The sequence below is a fragment of the Pleurodeles waltl genome, chromosome 3_1, assembly GCF_031143425.1.
Source record: "Pleurodeles waltl isolate 20211129_DDA chromosome 3_1, aPleWal1.hap1.20221129, whole genome shotgun sequence".
Taxonomy (NCBI): Eukaryota; Metazoa; Chordata; class Amphibia; order Caudata; family Salamandridae; genus Pleurodeles; species Pleurodeles waltl.
In genome coordinates, this window is record NC_090440.1 from 811,823,152 (window position 1) to 811,840,302 (window position 17,151).

Sequence of the window (17,151 nt, forward strand, 5' to 3'; positions counted from 1 at the left end):
CACCCTGAGGGGAGTGCCATGTCGACTTAGTCATTTTCTCCCCATCAGCACACACAAGCTGGCAAGCAGTGTGTCTGTGCTGAGTGAGGGGTCCCTAGGGTGGCATAAGACATGCTGCAGCCCTTAGAGACCTTCCCTGGCATCAGGGCCCTTGGTACCAGGGGTACCAGTTACAAGGGACTTACCTAGGTGCCAGGGTTGTGCCAATTGTGGAAAAAATGGTACATTTTAGGTGAAAGAACACTGGTGCTGGGGCCTGGTTAGCAGGGTCCCAGCACACTTCTCAGTCAAGTCAGCATCAGTATCAGGCAAAAAGTGGGGGGTAACTGCAACAGGGAGCCATTTCTTTACACAAGCCCCCCCCAGCCCACAGGCCAGGAGACTCAGCCAAAGCTGGGAGAGTCTTCCTAGTCTGTCAGGCGAGGAAGAGTAGAGGAAATAGGCTGGTTTGTTGCAGGGCCTACTCTGCCTTACATCCTCCTGTTCAGGTCATTCCCTCTGGGGAACTGACCCACTTCCACAGTGATAGGACCTAGTCTGAACTGCCTCTTGTCTGTGCTTTTTATGTCTTCCCCCATTCTCTCTATTTTGGGGTTAGAGGTATCCACCTCTGCTAATCTTATCTTAGCCAGGGTCACCCCTAGCTTACCCAAAGAGGTTACCCAGAGCTGGAGTAACCCCACCATGACCAACAGGGTCAGGGGGCCTAACTTGTTATTTGGCATGGGGTCAGACCACCATGCCAAGGATAGTGCAGCCATAAAGGCTAACACCCAGCAGAGGCCACTGACAGCTGTCAGTGCCCAGAACCACACCTTTAGCTCTTCACCTACAAGGGAAGGGGCTAAGTTACAGGCTTCTTTGGGTTCAGGGTGCCTGTCTGCTGTATTAGAGTGGGGGGTTACCACATCTTGTAGTAAACACCCTTCTTCCACTCTTTCTTCTGTTAGCTGAGGAGCCACCCACTCAGGCTTAACAGTTGCCTGACTAGCCAGGACTTCTTGTGGGTCAGGTTGGACTTTATCAGAGCCACTTTTGGAGTTCTCCTCTACTGGGGCAGAATCTCCTTGGCTTGCTGGAACCTTGGCTAAAGGTTGTCCACCTTTCCTACTCTGTTTCCTTTTCTTTTTCTTCTGGGGCCTACTTGCATTTACTGCAGAGGCAGGCACTCCAGAATCCTTGGGAGAGGACTGGCCCTGGACCAGTTCTTCTCTTAGGCTCTGACTAACCTCTGGGTAGTCATTTCCAAGGAGACAATCAAGGGGGAGGTCTGTACTGACTACCACCCTTCTCCAGCTAAAAGTTCCACCCACTTCTATGGGCACAAAAGCCACAGGCCTATTAGTGACCCTGTCTGGGCTAACTCTTACTCTGGCCATCTCACCTGGGATGTATTGGTTTGAGAACACCAGCCTGTCATGCACAATAGTGTGACTGGCACAAGTGTCTCTCAGGGCAGTGGCTGGGATTCCATTCACCAGTAGGTGGTGGAAGTGTCTACTTCCCTCTGGAATCTCCAACTCACCTGTTGGGCCCTTTTTCCAGTTGAAGGCTATGAAGACCTCCTCATCTGAGGAGTCATCCCCAATGGCTACACTGGTCACCCCTGGGATTTTGCTAGGGGGTTTGTTTTTGGGACAAGAAGTGTCCTTGGTGTGGTGCCCTGTCCGTTTACAGTTATGGCACCATGCCTTAGTGGCATCCCAGCTCTTACCCTGGTACCCACCTTTGTTTTGGGTTGTGTCTCTGGGCCCACCCACCTGGTCTGGTTTTTGGGGGCCTACAGGGGACTCTTTTTCTTTGTTTCTAGTGTCACCCACTTTCTCCTGGGGAGGCTTTGTAACCCCTTTCTTTTGGTCACCCCCAGTGGAAGTTTTGGTTACCCTAGTCTTGACCCAGTGGTCTGCCTTCTTTCCCAATTCTTGGGGAGAAATTGGACCTAGGTCTACCAGATACTGATGCAACTTTTCATTGAAGCAGTTACTTAAAATGTGTTCTTTCATAAACAAATTATAAAGCCCAACATAGTCATACACTTCATTTCCAGTTACCCAACCATCCAGTGTTTTCACTGAGTAGTCAACATAATCAACCCAGGTCTGGCTCGAGGATTTTTGAGCCCCCCTGAATCTAATTCTATACTCCTCAGTGGAGAATCCAAAGCCCTCAATCAGGGTACCCTTCATGAGGTCATAAGATTCTGCATCTTTTTTAGAGAGTGTGAGGAGTCTATCCCTACACTTTCCTGTGAACATTTCCCAAAGGAGAGCACCCCAGTGAGATTTGTTCACTTTTCTGGTTACACAAGCCCTCTCAAAAGCTGTGAACCATTTGGTGATGTCATCACCATCTTCATATTTAGTTACAATCCCTTTAGGGATTTTCAACATGTCAGGAGAATCTCTGACCCTATTTATGTTGCTGCCACCATTGATGGGTCCTAGGCCCATCTCTTGCCTTTCCCTTTCTATGGCTAGGATCTGTCTTTCCAAAGCCAATCTTTTGGCCATCCTGGCTAACTGGATGTCCTCTTCACTGGAGTTATCCTCAGTGATTTCAGAGTTGTTGGCCCCTCCTGTGAGGGAACCAGCATCTCTGACTATTATTTGTGGAGTCAGGGCTTGAGAGGCCCTGTTCTCCCTAAATAGGACTGGTAGGGGGGAATTTTCCTCCAAGTCACTATCTTCATCCTCTGTGTTGCCATCCTCAGAGGGGTTGGCCTTTTCAAACTCTGCCAACAGCTCCTGGAGCTGTAGTTTGGAAGGTCTGGGGCCCATTACTATTTTCTTTATTTTACAGAGTGACCTTAGCTCCCTCATCTTAAGATGGAGGTAAGGTGTGGTGTCGAGTTCCACCACATTCATCTCTGCACTAGACATTATGCTTCTAAAAGTTGGAATACTTTTTAAGAATCTAAAACTAGTTCTAGGTTCTAATTCAAACTTTTACCAAACTTTTAAACTCTAAAAGAAATGCTAACAGGGACTAACACAAGGCCCTAGCAGGACTTTAAAGAATTTAGAAATCTTTTCGAATTGCAAAAATCAATTTCTAATGACAATTTTGGAATTTGTCGTGTGATCAGGTATTGGCTGAATAGTCCAGCAAATGCAAAGTCTTGTACCCCACCGCTGATCCACCAATGTAGGAAGGTGGCTCTGTATGTGCTATTTCAAAGTAAGGAATAGCATGCACAGAGTCCAAGGGTTCCCCTTAGAGGTAAAATAGTGGTAAAAATAGATAATACTAATGCTCTATTTTGTGGTAGTGTGGTCGAGCAGTAGGCTTATCCAAGGAGTAGTGTTAAGCATTTGTTGTACATACACATAGACAATAAATGAGGTACACACACTCAGAGACAAATCCAGCCAATAGGTTTTGTTATAGAAAAATATATTTTCTTAGTTTATTTTAAGAACCACAGGTTCAAATTTAACATGTAATATATCTTGTTTGAAAGGTATTGCAAGTAAGTACATTAGGAACTTTGAATCATTTCAATTGCATGTATACTTTTCAAGTTATTCACAAATAGCTACTTTAAAAGTGGACACTTAGTGCAATTTTCACAGTTCCTGGGGGAGGTAAGTTTTGGTTAGTTTTACCAGGTAAGTAAGACACTTACAGGGTTCAGTTCTTGGTCCAAAGTAGCCCACCGTTGGGGGTTCAGAGCAACCCCAAAGTTACCACACCAGCAGCTCAGGGCCGGTCAGGTGCAGAGTTCAAAGTGGTGCCCAAAACGCATAGGCTTCAATGGAGAGAAGGGGGTGCCCCGGTTCCAGTCTGCCAGCAGGTAAGTACCCGCGTCTTCGGAGGGCAGACCAGGGGGGTTTTGTAGGGCACCGGGGGGGACACAAGCCCACACAGAAATTTCACCCTCAGCGGCGCGGGGCGGCCGGGTGCAGTGTTAGAACAAGCGTTGGGTTCGCAATGGAAGTCAATGAGAGATCAAGGGATCTCTTCAGCGCTGCAGGCAGGCAAGGGGGGGCTTCCTCGGGGAAACCTCCACTTGGGCAAGGGAGAGGGACTCCTGGGGGTCACTTCTGCAGTGAAAGCCCGGTCCTTCAGGTCCTGGGGGCTGCGGGTGCAGGGTCTTTTCCAGGCGTCGGGACTTAGGTTTCAGAGAGTTGCGGTCAGGGGAAGCCTCGGGATTCCCTCTGCAGGCGGCGCTGTGGGGGCTCAGGGGGGACAGGTTTTGGTACTCACAGTCGTAGAGTAGTCCGGGGGTCCTCCCTGAGGTGTTGGTTCTCCACCAGCCGAGTTGGGGTCGCCGGGTGCAGTGTTGCAAGTCTCACGCTTCTTGCGGGGAGATTGCAGGGTTCTTTAAAGCTGCTTCTTGAAACAAAGTTGCAGTCTTTTTGGAGCAGGTCCGCTGTCCTCGGGAGTTTCTTGTCTTTTTCGAAGCAGGGCAGTCCTCAGAGGATTCAGAGGTCGCTGGTCCCTTGGAAGGCGTCGCTGGAGCAGAGTTCTTTGGAAGGCAGGAGACAGGCCGGTGAGTTTCTGGAGCCAAGGCAGTTGTCGTCTTCTGGTCTTCCTCTGCAGGGGTTTTCAGCTAGGCAGTCCTTCTTCTTGTAGTTTGCAGGAATCTAGTTTCTAGGTTCAGGGAGAGCCCTTAAATACTAAATTTAAGGGCGTGTTTAGGTCTGGGGGGTTAGTAGCCAATGGCTACTAGCCCTGAGGGTGAGTACACCCTCTTTGTGCCTCCTCCCAAGGGGAGGGGGTCACATCCCTAATCCTATTGGGGGAATCCTCCTTCTACAAGATGGAGGATTTCTAAAAGTCAGAGGCACCTCAGCTCAGGACACCTTAGGGGCTGTCCTGACTGGCCAGTGACTCATCCTTGTTTTTCTCATTATCTCTCCTGGACTTGCCGCCAAAAGTGGGGGCTGGGTCCAGGAGGCGGGCATCTCCACTAGCTGGAGTGCCCTGGGGCATTGTAACACGAAGCTTGAGCCTTTGAAGCTCACTGCTAGGTGTTACAGTTCCTGCAGGGGGGAGGTGTGAAGCACCTCCACCCAGAGCAGGCTTTGTTTCTGTCCTCAGAGAGCACAAAGGCTCTCACCGCATGAGGTCAGACACTCGTCTCTCAGCAGCAGGCTGGCACAGACCAGTCAGTCCTGCACTGAACAATTGGGTAAAATGCAGGGGGTATCTCTAAGATGCCCTCTGTGTGCATTTTTTAATAAATCCAACACTGGCATCAGTGTGGGTTTATTATTCTGAGAAGTTTGATACTAAACTTCCCAGTATTCAGTGTAGCCATTATGGAGCTGTGGAGTTCGTTTTTGACAGACTCCCAGCCCATATACTCTTATGGCTACCCTGCACTTACAATGTCTAAGGTTTTGCTTAGACACTGTAGGGGCATAGTGCTCATGCACATATGCCCTCACCTGTGGTATAGTGCACCCTGCCTTAGGGCTGTAAGGCCTACTAGAGGGGTGACTTACCTATGCCACAGGCAGTGGGAGGTTGGCATGGCACCCTGAGGGGAGTGCCATGTCGACTTACTCGTTTTGTCCTCACCAGCACACACAAGCTGGCAAGCAGTGTGTCTGTGCTGAGTGAGGGGTCCCCAGGGTGGCATAAGATATGCTGCAGCCCTTAGAGACCTTCCCTGGCATCAGGGCCCTTGGTACCAGGGGTACCAGTTACAAGGGACTTACCTGGATGCCAGGGTGTGCCAATTGTGAAAACAAAAGTACAGGTTAGGGAAAGAACACTGGTGCTTGGGCCTGGTTAGCAGGCCTCAGCACACTTTCAATTCAAAACATAGCATCAGCAAAGGCCACGGCCACGCCCCCACTTTTGGCGGCAAGGCCGGGGGAAGATAATGAGAAAAACAAGGAGGAGTCACTGGCCAGTCAGGACAGCCCCTAAGGTGTCCTGAGCTGAGGTGACTCTGACTTTTAGAAATCCTCCATCTTGCAGATGGAGGATTCCCCCAATAGGGATAGGAATGTGACCCCCTCCCCTTGGGAGGAGGCACAAAGAGGGTGTACCCACCCTCAGGGCTAATAGTCATTGGCTACTAACCCCCCAGACCTAAACATGCCCTTAAATTTAGTATTTAAGGGCCCCCCAGAACCTAGGAACTCAGATTCCTGCAACCTAAGAAGAAGAGGACTGCTAAGCTGAAAAACCCTGCAGAGAAGACGGAGACACCAACTGCTTTGGCCCCACCTCTACCGGCCTGTCTCCCCACTTCTAAAGACACTGCTCCAGCGACGCTCTCCCCAGGGACCAGCGGCCTCTGAATCCTCAGAGGACTGCCCTGCTCTAGAAGGACCAAGAACTCCCGAGGACAGCGGCTCTGTTCACCCAAGACTGCAACTTTGTAACGAAGGAGCAACTTTAAAACCACTTGTGTTTCCCGCCAGAAGCGTGAGACTTGCTACTCTGCACCCGACACCTTCGGTTCGACTTGTGGAGAACAATCACTTCAGGGAGGACTCCCCGGCGACTGCGAGACCGTGAGTAGCCAGAGTTGCCCCCCCTGAGCCCCCACAGCGACGCCTGCAGAGGGAATCCAGAGGCTCCCCCTGACCGCGACTGCCTGCTTCTCAGATCCCGATGCCTGGTAAAGACTCTGCACCCAAAGCCCCCAGGACCTGAAGGATCCGAACTCCAGTGCAGGAGTGACCCCCAGGAGGCCCTCTCCCTTGCCCAGGTGGAGGCTACCCCGAGGAGCCCCCCCCCCCCCTTGCCTGCATCGCTGAAGAGACCCCTTGGTCTCCCATTGATTTCAATTACAAACCTGACACGTGTTTGCATACTGCACCCGTGCTGCTGAGGGTGTACTTTCTGTGTGGACTTGTGTCCCCCCCGGTGCCCTACAAAATCCCCCTGGTCTGCCCTCCAAAGACGCGGGTACTAACCTGCTGGCAGACTGGAACCAGGGCACCCCCTTCTCCATTGAAGCCTATGCGTATTGGGCACCACTTTGACCTCTGCACCTGACCGGCCCTGAGCTGCTGGTGTGGTAACTTTGGGGTTGCTCTGAACCCCCAACGGTGGGCTACCTTGGACCCAAACTTGAACCCCGTAGGTGGTTTACTTACCTGCAAAAACTAACTAACTCTTACTCCCCCCAGGAACTGTTGAAAATTGCAGTGTCTAGTTTTAAAATAGCTATATGTGATTTGTGTGAAAACTGTATATGCTATTTTGCTAATTCAAAGTTCCTAAAGTACCTACCTGCAATACCTTTCATTTGAAGCATTACATGTAAATCTTGAACCTGTGGTTCTTAAAATAAACTAAGAAAATATATTTTTCTATACAAAAACCTATTGGCCTGGAATTGTCTCTGAGTGTGTGTTCCTCATTTATTGCTTGTGTATGTACAACAAATGCTTAACACTACTCCTTTGATAAGCCTACTGCTCGACCACACTACCACAAAATAGAGCATTAGTATTATCTCTTTTTGCCACTATCTTACCTCTAAGGGCAACCCTTGGACTTTGTGCATACTATTCCTTACTTTGAAATAGTGCATACAGAGCCAACTTCCTACACCAGAAAATTGTGATAACTTGCCCACACCACCTTCATTGACTAGGCCTTAGACTGCTCTGGTTCACTAACCTGAGAGAGTCACGTGTTACAATGGAGTGCTCGGTTCCCAGTGAGGAAGTTATTGTGAACCTAATACTTGTGCAGGTCCCCCATCCTGCACAACCAATAACCCGATTTCCTGCAGAAATGGATTACTTACCTGTAGGTATTCTTCAAGGTACAGAACTATAGGTAAGTAACCATTTAGTTTTCCAATGTGAATTTTTTTTGCAATTACATGCTGTGCAAACATTTTATAGCCGTGTTCCCTTACTTCGGAAGGCAGGGTTGAAATTTGTGTTCAGTTGCTTAAGTACTTGCTGTCCCATTGGTACTTCTTTGTTAGCTTGAATATCCAGAAAGTAGTGATGTGTGAAATTGTGTTCAGATTACCATGTGGCTGCTTTACAAATGCAATTAACCGACACATTGGCAACAAAGACCAATATTTCTGCTTTCGTCCTGGTTGTGGGTGCTCTTGGTTTCTCTAGTAACATTACCCCTGCTTGCTTGTAGCACATCTGTATTGTTTAGACTATCCATTTGTTGACAGTTTCCTTGGTAACTGGTGAACATTTGCTAGCTACTACAAAGTAGACGAATAAAGGATTTCCTTTTCTGTGTTGCTTTGTTTCCTGTTAGTAACTCTTCTAATGTCCAGTAGATTCATAGCCTGCTTAACACAGAAGTAAGGAAACACTGAGTAGAAATTTTAAGATCAGTCCTCACTACTCTATCCTTGCTATGTGTAAATAAGGTTCTTGCGTGGTCAGAGCTAGCAACACCCCAACTCTACGTAAAGATGTGATGGCTATGAGGAAAATGGTCAAAGTATTTGAGTCCTGCCTTGTGCATATGGGGGAAAGGGGAAAGGAGAAGATATATATTATAAATATATATATATATATATGTATATATATATATATATATATATATATATATATATAAAGTATGATCATCAGGTGTACTGAAGAAAAATCTTCTGGTGGCCTCTATATAAAAAGTATGATCATCAGGTGTACTGAAGAAAAATCTTCTGGTGGCCTCTCTTGAATGTCACTATGGTGGTTAAGTGTACCTTCAGCAAAGCTTAAGAAAGTGTCACTTCTAGAAGAAATATAAGGTGCCCAACAAAAGTAGTTTCCCAAATCTATTTGTCTTAGTGCCCATTTCTATTGCTCAAATGAATGAAAACAGTGAATTTGTCATTTGTGGTGAAACGCCTTCTTGTGGTCAACTTTCCAGCTTCTTTAAGGACTTCTATTTACATTAAAACAACTCCAGATGCTAAAATTCTCTCTTTAAGAGCCATGCCAGTAGGCTAAGGGTACTAGGCTCTGGGAAGTATCCCTGGCCCCTCTGTACTGTGAGCAGACGCTGATAGGCTTTTAGCCTCATCACTTAGCCCTGTGCCATTTCCATTAGGTCTGCAAATCATGTCTGTCAGGACTATGACTGTCTTTATGCTCTTGGGGCACTGTGGAATGTTCCCGCTTTTACTAAGCGATCATCTAGATAAGAGTGTATCTTATGGATGCCCAGTCTCCTCAAATGCGCTGTTACTACCGCTAGACAATTTGGGAAAACATTAGGATGCATATCATATCCTAAAGGCAAACACTATGAATTGGTGATGTAGCCTGCGTAGAAGAAATCTCAGGAACTTTTTATGTCATACGTTCTCTAACATGTGCAAGTAGGCTTCTTTGAGATCTATAGTAGCTATATAGTCCCTTTCTGTAGGTGTGGGATGGCCTCTTTTGAGTGTTATATATATATTTTTTTTAATTGTCTTCGTGAACTTGTTTAGGTTTGGAAGTTCTAGGATTGGCCAAACTATCCTGGCGAGTTCGGGCACCAAGAGATATTTAGAGTACACTTCCTGGTGTATTTCCTTCCTTGTTATCCTATCTTTAGCCTCCTTCTTTAGCAGATCCTTGACTTCTTGCTATAAGTGGAGCTTCTTTACCTTTCTTCAGCTCCTTGTCTTTGGCCTGTTTGGTGGTTGCTGTATTAACTGCAAAATATCTATGGCCTATAATGTTTATTGTCCATTTGACTGAGGTAACAGCTCTCTTTCTGTGTAGAAAACCTCAGATTTTGCCCGGTAATGGAGTTGTGCATATGGGTACATTTTTGGTGAAGTCAATTGCTTAAGGGTCTAGCTGCCCGCAGTGTGGAATGTCTGCCTCTTGCCCTTCCTCAAAAGGGTTATTGCCTTGTTACTTCTGGCTACTGTCACTTAGCTGGTGTGCTTTCTGTTATGAAGTAGCTTGCAGATTTCCATTCTGAATGTTCCTCTAGACTGCAGTGTGCCCATTGCTTTTGCAGCATTGTTGTCTTTTTTTCGTTCTTTGTATTGAATCATCTACAGCAGTTCTGAAGAGGCTTTCATTACTGAACAGCATGTTGATCACTGCCGCCTACACTTTCGGCTGGAAGCCAGACACCCACAGCCAGGGAGATCTGCTAAGATGGTTCCAAGCAGAGCTCTATTCTTGTTGTGTCTGCTGTGTCTAAAGCAGAATTCAAGCTTGTATTGGCAATTGGTTTGCATGTGGATATTATATGCCCTCTTCTTATGCTAGTCTGGGAGGTAGTTCATGAGTTCTTCTGTCTCCTCCCATTACCGTGAAAGTTTGCTGATGGGCCTCCATCTCTAGTCATTTTTCTTACATGTCAAGATGCTTAATTTCACGACCAGGCAAGCCCTCACTGACCCCTTCTGTACTGAGGCTGGATGGAGGTCAGCTACAAAAAGGGCCCTCTATAAGCTGTAGACCATTGTGTTCATAACAATACATGATATTTTCTTCCACCACCACACCAATACAATGAACTATTGCACTCTCTCTAGGAATTCGTGATACGCAACCAGAGCTTGCTGGTCAAAACAAAACCACCTCTGTGCATCTTCCAGGTTGCAATCTCTTTCTAAAAGACCCAACCACTCAAACATACTGCCTCTTAATACTGAGCGTGTCAGTATAACGAGACACCTCATGAGAATGTAGATTAAAAACCTAAAAACACACATTTCATTTAAATTGTAAACTAAGTCTACCTAAGTCATATCTTTTAACTTGTCTGTGTTACATTTGTTTTGCTGTATTTATTTAGCTAATCAGTTTTAATGAATAGGCATCTTTATTCAATCCCTAATCATCTACTCTATTTTGTGTTACCTATGACAACTGCATTTGATACTATGTATAATTTTTCTGATCTTATGTATGGCATTTCTGTTTGAAATGTTTAGCCAGTTATGACAAATAAATAGATACATTTTACAGTTTAAGTACGATATTTTCTGAAAAAACTAGATGGCCTCCGGAAAATATTAAACAAAAAAAGCATAATAGAATGAAAACAAAACTTTCACAAAATAATCTAAACCTTGTCATCAGGATAGGAGTAAGCTCACCCTTCCCTTAAAAACGAACTAATCCTTCTGTAGGTCATAAATAGGTTAGGCTGGATTATCTTTTTACCTCTTGATCATTTTGCACTTTTGTAATGTACCTTAGGTATTATGGACAGCGCTGGCTGTGGTCTTAGGGTTCACACTCAAATTGGCTTGAAACAAGCTAGACATAATTAATTAAACCAGTTGCAGCAATCGCCCATTACAATCTTAGAAAAAGTATGTATCTCTCAACTACACTCCTCTAAACCCCCATCATTTTGACCTTCATCACCATGGAAAGGTTGAGCCCGGTACTCAACCTTTCTATCCCCACTTTAAACAAACACATATTGAAGGTTCCTGGTTCCCCAAAACATATATATTTAAGTTTACTTCCCTCTGACACGTATCAGCTTCCCTAGCCAGCTGCTCTTTCCTTTTTTTATCCTTTGCAAATTTTTCCTTTCCAAGTTCCCTATGTTTTCTGGCTGCTGTAAGGTAATGGGGAGCTACTTATCGTTAAAGGATTTCCAAGAAACACCTGTACCTAAAGTGAGAAAGCTAAGCACATGTTCACTTCTTACAACTAAGATTGCCTATAATAAACAAGCAGATTTTATGATCTCACTTTCAAAATGGCAAGACACATGTTCATGAAAAACGCATCATTAACTTACCAAACTGAACATTACTATCTACAATTATTCAATAATGGATATGCACATGGATTAACTTTTTGAAAGAACATTTATCAGTGACATACCTTGATAGCTGTTGGTGCACTAGATAGGGTAACTAAAGTTCCTGCAGCTTCGTATTTCACTGCTGGGCTTGATGATTGCAGTAAATTAAATATGCAGCGAATAAAACGAGCCCTCTCAGATGGATTTGCATGACAGACCTGCAAGTAAAAGCAAATACTGAATTTTAACAACTTACTGGCCAAACTTTGCACAGCTCTGTGAAAATACTAGAGAAAGTAATGTCTTCAGAACACATGTGGGTTAGGTCACATAGCTGCCCGGCATATGTCTACGGGGCCTTCTTTGACTGGGTCAGTAAAACATTTAAAAAATGCATTACAAGATGGCCTCAGTGGATGCATGCATGCATATCCATGGCAGCCATCATTTCATGTACTCTAACCTATTACAATATATCCCATTAAGAGATGCACATACATCTGCAATGTTCATCTTTAAATAAGACTTGTTAACAAGTCAAAACATGTTACTAAGGGCCTGACACACATACATATGTGGACAGTCATCTTGAAATGGTAAGAAAAACATTTGAAGAGGAACATCTGCCATATCACTGCAGATGGAAAAAAAGAAGTTGGGGAGAAAGAGCGTAAGTGGTGATGGTGGTGGGAAAGTAATGAGGAAAGGAGGTTGTGGAGGAGGGAGAGAAAATACTCCCTTTTATAACACTGCTAGCAAGGTCCTACATCAGTAGTGAAATGCTACATTATTCAATCAATCAAAACACTCTGAGATCATAATGTTCCTGGGAAGGGCAAACATAAAAATAGGGAGACAAGATATCGAATCAGGGGCAGAAAAGTGAGACAACAACAAAATGATTCACTCTTAAGCAAAGGGCAGACCTAAATACCACTCCGTTATGTGCTGGAAACAACTTTCTACCTACAGACAGGTAAAGGAGTCTGCAGCAATACTTAAATATGTTCGCCTAATACTGGATTCAATTGAAGTACTTCTCTCTTTATCTCTAACCCTCAAAGAGCCATCTTGTGCTGATATTTATTACATAAAAATCCAAGAGCACTATTCACAAATTATATAGCACAGCTAACACTTAAACTCTCTTGAAGGCAATTCTGGAAAATGTTATCTGTCCCAATGTGTACACTGGTCAGTTTTCACAAGGATTATGAAATGAGAGACTGCAGTACCAACTTTCTGTTCAGGAGAAAGAGACAGCTGTAACTTTAACATTTACATACAGTAATACAAGTATATCACATATACTGAAGAGAGATATATATAATGTCACTTATCCAGTGTACATCTGTTTGTGGCATGTTCCGCTGCAGATTCACATGCTGTGCATACGTCTGCCATCTAGTGTTGGGCTCAGAGTGTTACAAGTTGTTTTTCTTCGAAGAAGCGTTTTCGAGTCACGGGATCGAGTGACGACTCCCCTGGGCTCCATTGCGCATGGCCATCGACTCCATGTTAGATTGTTTTCCCGCAGAGGGTAAGGTAGGAGTGATAGAGTATAAAGATAAGAGATGTCCATGCTAATGGAATGTTTAATATAAATATATATACATATGTACAAATGTTGTTAACTTAAACGACTACAGGCTGCCGGGGAGGTGGGGGAGTGGGGGTGCACGTGAATCTGCAGCAGAACATGCCACGAACAGATGTACACTGGGTAAGTGACATTTTCCGTTCAATGGCATGTGTAGCTGCAGATACACATGCTGTGCATAGACTACAAAGCAGTTAGTCCTCCCATAAAGGCTGTTGTTAAGTCTATAGGAGTTGAAGTTGTTTGAAATAATGTTCTGGGTACAGCTTGACCTACTGTGGCTTGCTGTGTTGCTAACACATCTACACAATAGTGTTTAGTAAATGTATGTGGTGTTGACCAAGTAGCTGCTTTACATATTTCAGCCATTGGTATGTTTCCTAAAAAAAAGCCATTGTAGCACCTTTCTTCCTTGTGGAATGTGCTTTAGGAGTAACTAAGAGTTGCCTTTTGGCTTTAACGTAGTATGTTGGGATGCATCTTACTATCCATCTTGCTAATCCTTCTTTTGAAATGGGGTTACCAGTATGAAATTTTTTGAAAGGCTACAAACAGCTGTTTAGTTTTTCTGAATGTATTTGTTCTATCTATATAGTATATATTAGTGGTCTTGTAATATCTAATAGATGTAGAGCTCTTTCTTCCACAGAGTCTGGCTGTGGGAAGAAGACTGGCAGTTCCACTGTTTGATTGATATGAAAAGGAAGGTGATACTACCTTTTGAAGAGATTTGGGGTTAGTTCGTAGTATGACTATGTTTATGTACTTGTATGAAAGGTTCTTCAATAGTGAAAGCTTCAATTTCACTGACTCTTCGCAATTATGTAATTGCGACTAGGAAGGCAACCTTCCATGTTAAGAATTGCATTTGACATGAGTGCATAGGGTCAAATGGTGGGCCCATAAGTCGCGCAAGCACTATGCATAAATTCCAAGAAGGAACTGGAAGTGTTCTATGTGGAATGATGCGTTTTAAGCCTTCCATGAAGGCTTTAATAACAGGAACTCTAAATAAAGAGCTGTGCTGTATATTTTGTAAATATGCTGAAATTGCAGTAAGATGTATTTTTATAGAAGAGAATGCTGATTTTTGTAAATGAAGTAAATAGCATACAATATCTTGAATTGATGCTGTAAGAGGGGCAAATCTGTTTAGACTGACAATAATATACAAATATTTTCCATTTGTTAGCATAGCACTGTCTAGTAGTGGGTTTTCTTGTTTGTTTAATCACTTCCATACATTCTTATGGTAGTTGTAAATACCCAAACTCTATGATTTCAGGAGCCAAATCGCCAGATTGAGTGTGTTGGGATTTGGGTGTCTGATCTGCCCTTTGTTTTGTGTCAACAGGTCTGGTCTGTTTGGGAGTTTGGAGTCTGGTACTACTGATAGGTCTAATAATGTTGTATACCACGGTTGACGGGCCCACGTTGGTGCTTTGAGTATCATATTGAGTGTGTTTTGACGCAATTTGTTGACTACAAATGGAATGAGTGGGAGGGGGGGGAAAGCGTAAGCAAATTTCCCTGACCAATTGATCCATAGAGCATTGCCCTTGGATAGGGGATGTGGGTGTCTGGATGCGTAGTTTTGGCATTTTGCATTTTCGCTTGTGGCGAACAGATCTATGTTTGGTGTTCCCCACTGTTGAAAGTATTTTTGAAGTACTTGGGGTTGAATCTCCCACTCGCGTGTTTGTTGATGATTTCTGCTGAGAACACCTACGAGTTGGTTGTATATCCCTGGGATGTACTGTGCTACCAGGTGAATTTGGTTGTGTATTGCTCATTTCCAAATGTTTTGAGTTAGAAGGGAGAGTTGAGACAAATGTGTACCTCCTTGCTTGTTGAGGTAATACATGGTGGTCAAGTTTTCTGTTTTGATCAGGACATTCTTCTGAGTGAGAAGTGGCTGAAAAGCTTTGAGTGCTAGGGTAACAGCTAACAACTCTGAGTGATTTATGTGTAGCTGTTTGTGTTGGGGATCCCATTGTCCTTTGATGTTGTGATTGTTGAGGTGAGCTCCCCAGCCGATCATTGATGCATCTGTTGTAATTATGGTCTGAGGCACAGGGTCTTGAAATGGCTGCCCTTTGTTTAGGTTTGTGGAATTCCAACTGAAGGGACATGAATGTTTGGCGATCTATCAACACTAGATTTTGAAGATGACCGTGTGCCTGTGACCGTTGTTGTGCAAGGCACTGTTGTAAGGGCCACATGTTTCGTCTTGCATGTGGAACAATTGCAATACATGATGCCATCATTCCTAACATCTTCATGACAAATCTAACAGTGTACTGTTGACCTGTCTGTATCTGTGTGATTATATTTTGGAATGCTTGTATTCTTTGAGTATTCAGACTTGCTATTGTTTTTTAAGTATTTAGTACTGCACCTAAATACTGTTGTATTTGCGCAGGTTGCAGTTGTGACTTTTGGTAGTTTATTAAGAACCCTAGCGTGTGCAGGGTTTGTATTACATAATGTGTATGGTTTTGACACTGCCTATGACTGTTTGATTTTATAAGCCAATCGTCTAGATATGGAAAGACATGTATATGTTGTCTTCTTAGAAAGGCTGTGACTACTGCTAGGCACTTTGTGAATACACTTGGAGCTGTTATTATTCCAAAGGGTAACACTTTGAAGTGATAGTGCGTTCCTTGAATGACAAACCTGAGATATTTTCTGTGCGCCGGATGGATGGGTATATCAAAATACGCATCCTTGAGGTCTAATGTTGCCATGAAATCGTGTTTTTGAAGTAGCGGGATAACATTCTGGAGAGTTGCCATGTGAAAGTGTTCTGACAGGATGTAAAGGTTGAGGGTCCTGAGATCTAATATTAGCCTTCGGGTGCCATCCTTTTTGGGAATCAGGAAGTACAGTGAGTAAATTCCTGTCCCTATTTGATTTTGTGGCACGGGTTCTATTGCTTGTTTGAGTAATAGAGATCCGACTTCTTCCTGTAACAGACTGATGTGTTCTGTGGATAATTTGTGTGGTTTTGGTGGAATGATTGGAGGAGTTTGTATCAATTCTAGGAAATAACCATTGCGGATAATTGATAGTACCCAATTGTCTGTGGTAATGTTTTGCCAATTGGTGTGGAACTTTTGTAGTCTTCCTCCCACAGGGGAGGTGTGGAGTGGAAGGAAATTAAACAAGTCGCTATTTGGTGTGCTGTGAGGTTTGTTTAGATGCTTGGTATTTCCCTCTACTTCTGGGATACTGTCCCCTATATGTGCCCTTAAAACCACCTTGTTGGTAGGCTGGTTTTGCCTGCGATGTGGATGCCTCTGCTGTTTGAGCTCTAAATCCACCTCTAAACTGAGGTTTCTGAAAGGATCCCCTGTATGGTGTGGTGTATAGTGCACCCATAGCTTTTGCAGGGTCTGAATCCTTACGCAATTTTTCAATTGCAGTGTCCACTTCTGGGCCGATAAGTTGTTTTTTGTTGAAGGCATATTCAACACCGCTTGTTGGATTTCGGGATTGAAACCAGAGGACCTGAGTCATGCATGCCTCCTTATTGTTACAGCAGTGTTGACACTCCTGGCAGCTGTGTCTGCTGCGTCTGGGGCAGACCTAATCTGGTTATTGTTGATGGTTTGCCCTTCCTCCACTATTTGCTGTGCCCTTTTTTGATGTTCCTTAGTTAGAGGCTGGATTATGTCTCGCATCTCATCCCAATGGGCCCTGTCGTGTCTAGCCAACAACGCCTGTGAGTTGGCTACTCTCCATTGCTTGGCTGCCTGGGATGCAACTCTCTTCCCTGCAGCATAAAATTTCCTACTCTCTTTGTATGGTGGGAGTGCATCACCTGATGACCGTGAGTTTGCTCTCTTTCTGGCAGCGCTTACTACTACTGAGTCTGGAGGAAGCTGCTGTGTTATGTA

The 17,151-nt window shown here is 44.4% G+C and overlaps 1 protein-coding gene across 3 annotated transcripts in view; it reads right to left on the bottom strand.

Moving 5' to 3' along the window:
- COPB1 (COPI coat complex subunit beta 1) overlaps window positions 1-17,151 on the bottom strand; it is a 213,012-nt gene that overhangs the window by 133,381 nt on the left and 62,480 nt on the right. For all 3 annotated transcript variants that reach the window (XM_069223690.1, XM_069223691.1, XM_069223692.1), the window contains exon 7: window positions 11,730-11,867. In XM_069223690.1, the coding sequence (XP_069079791.1) occupies window positions 11,730-11,867 (138 nt within the window). The remainder of the gene's footprint in view (window positions 1-11,729; window positions 11,868-17,151) is intronic.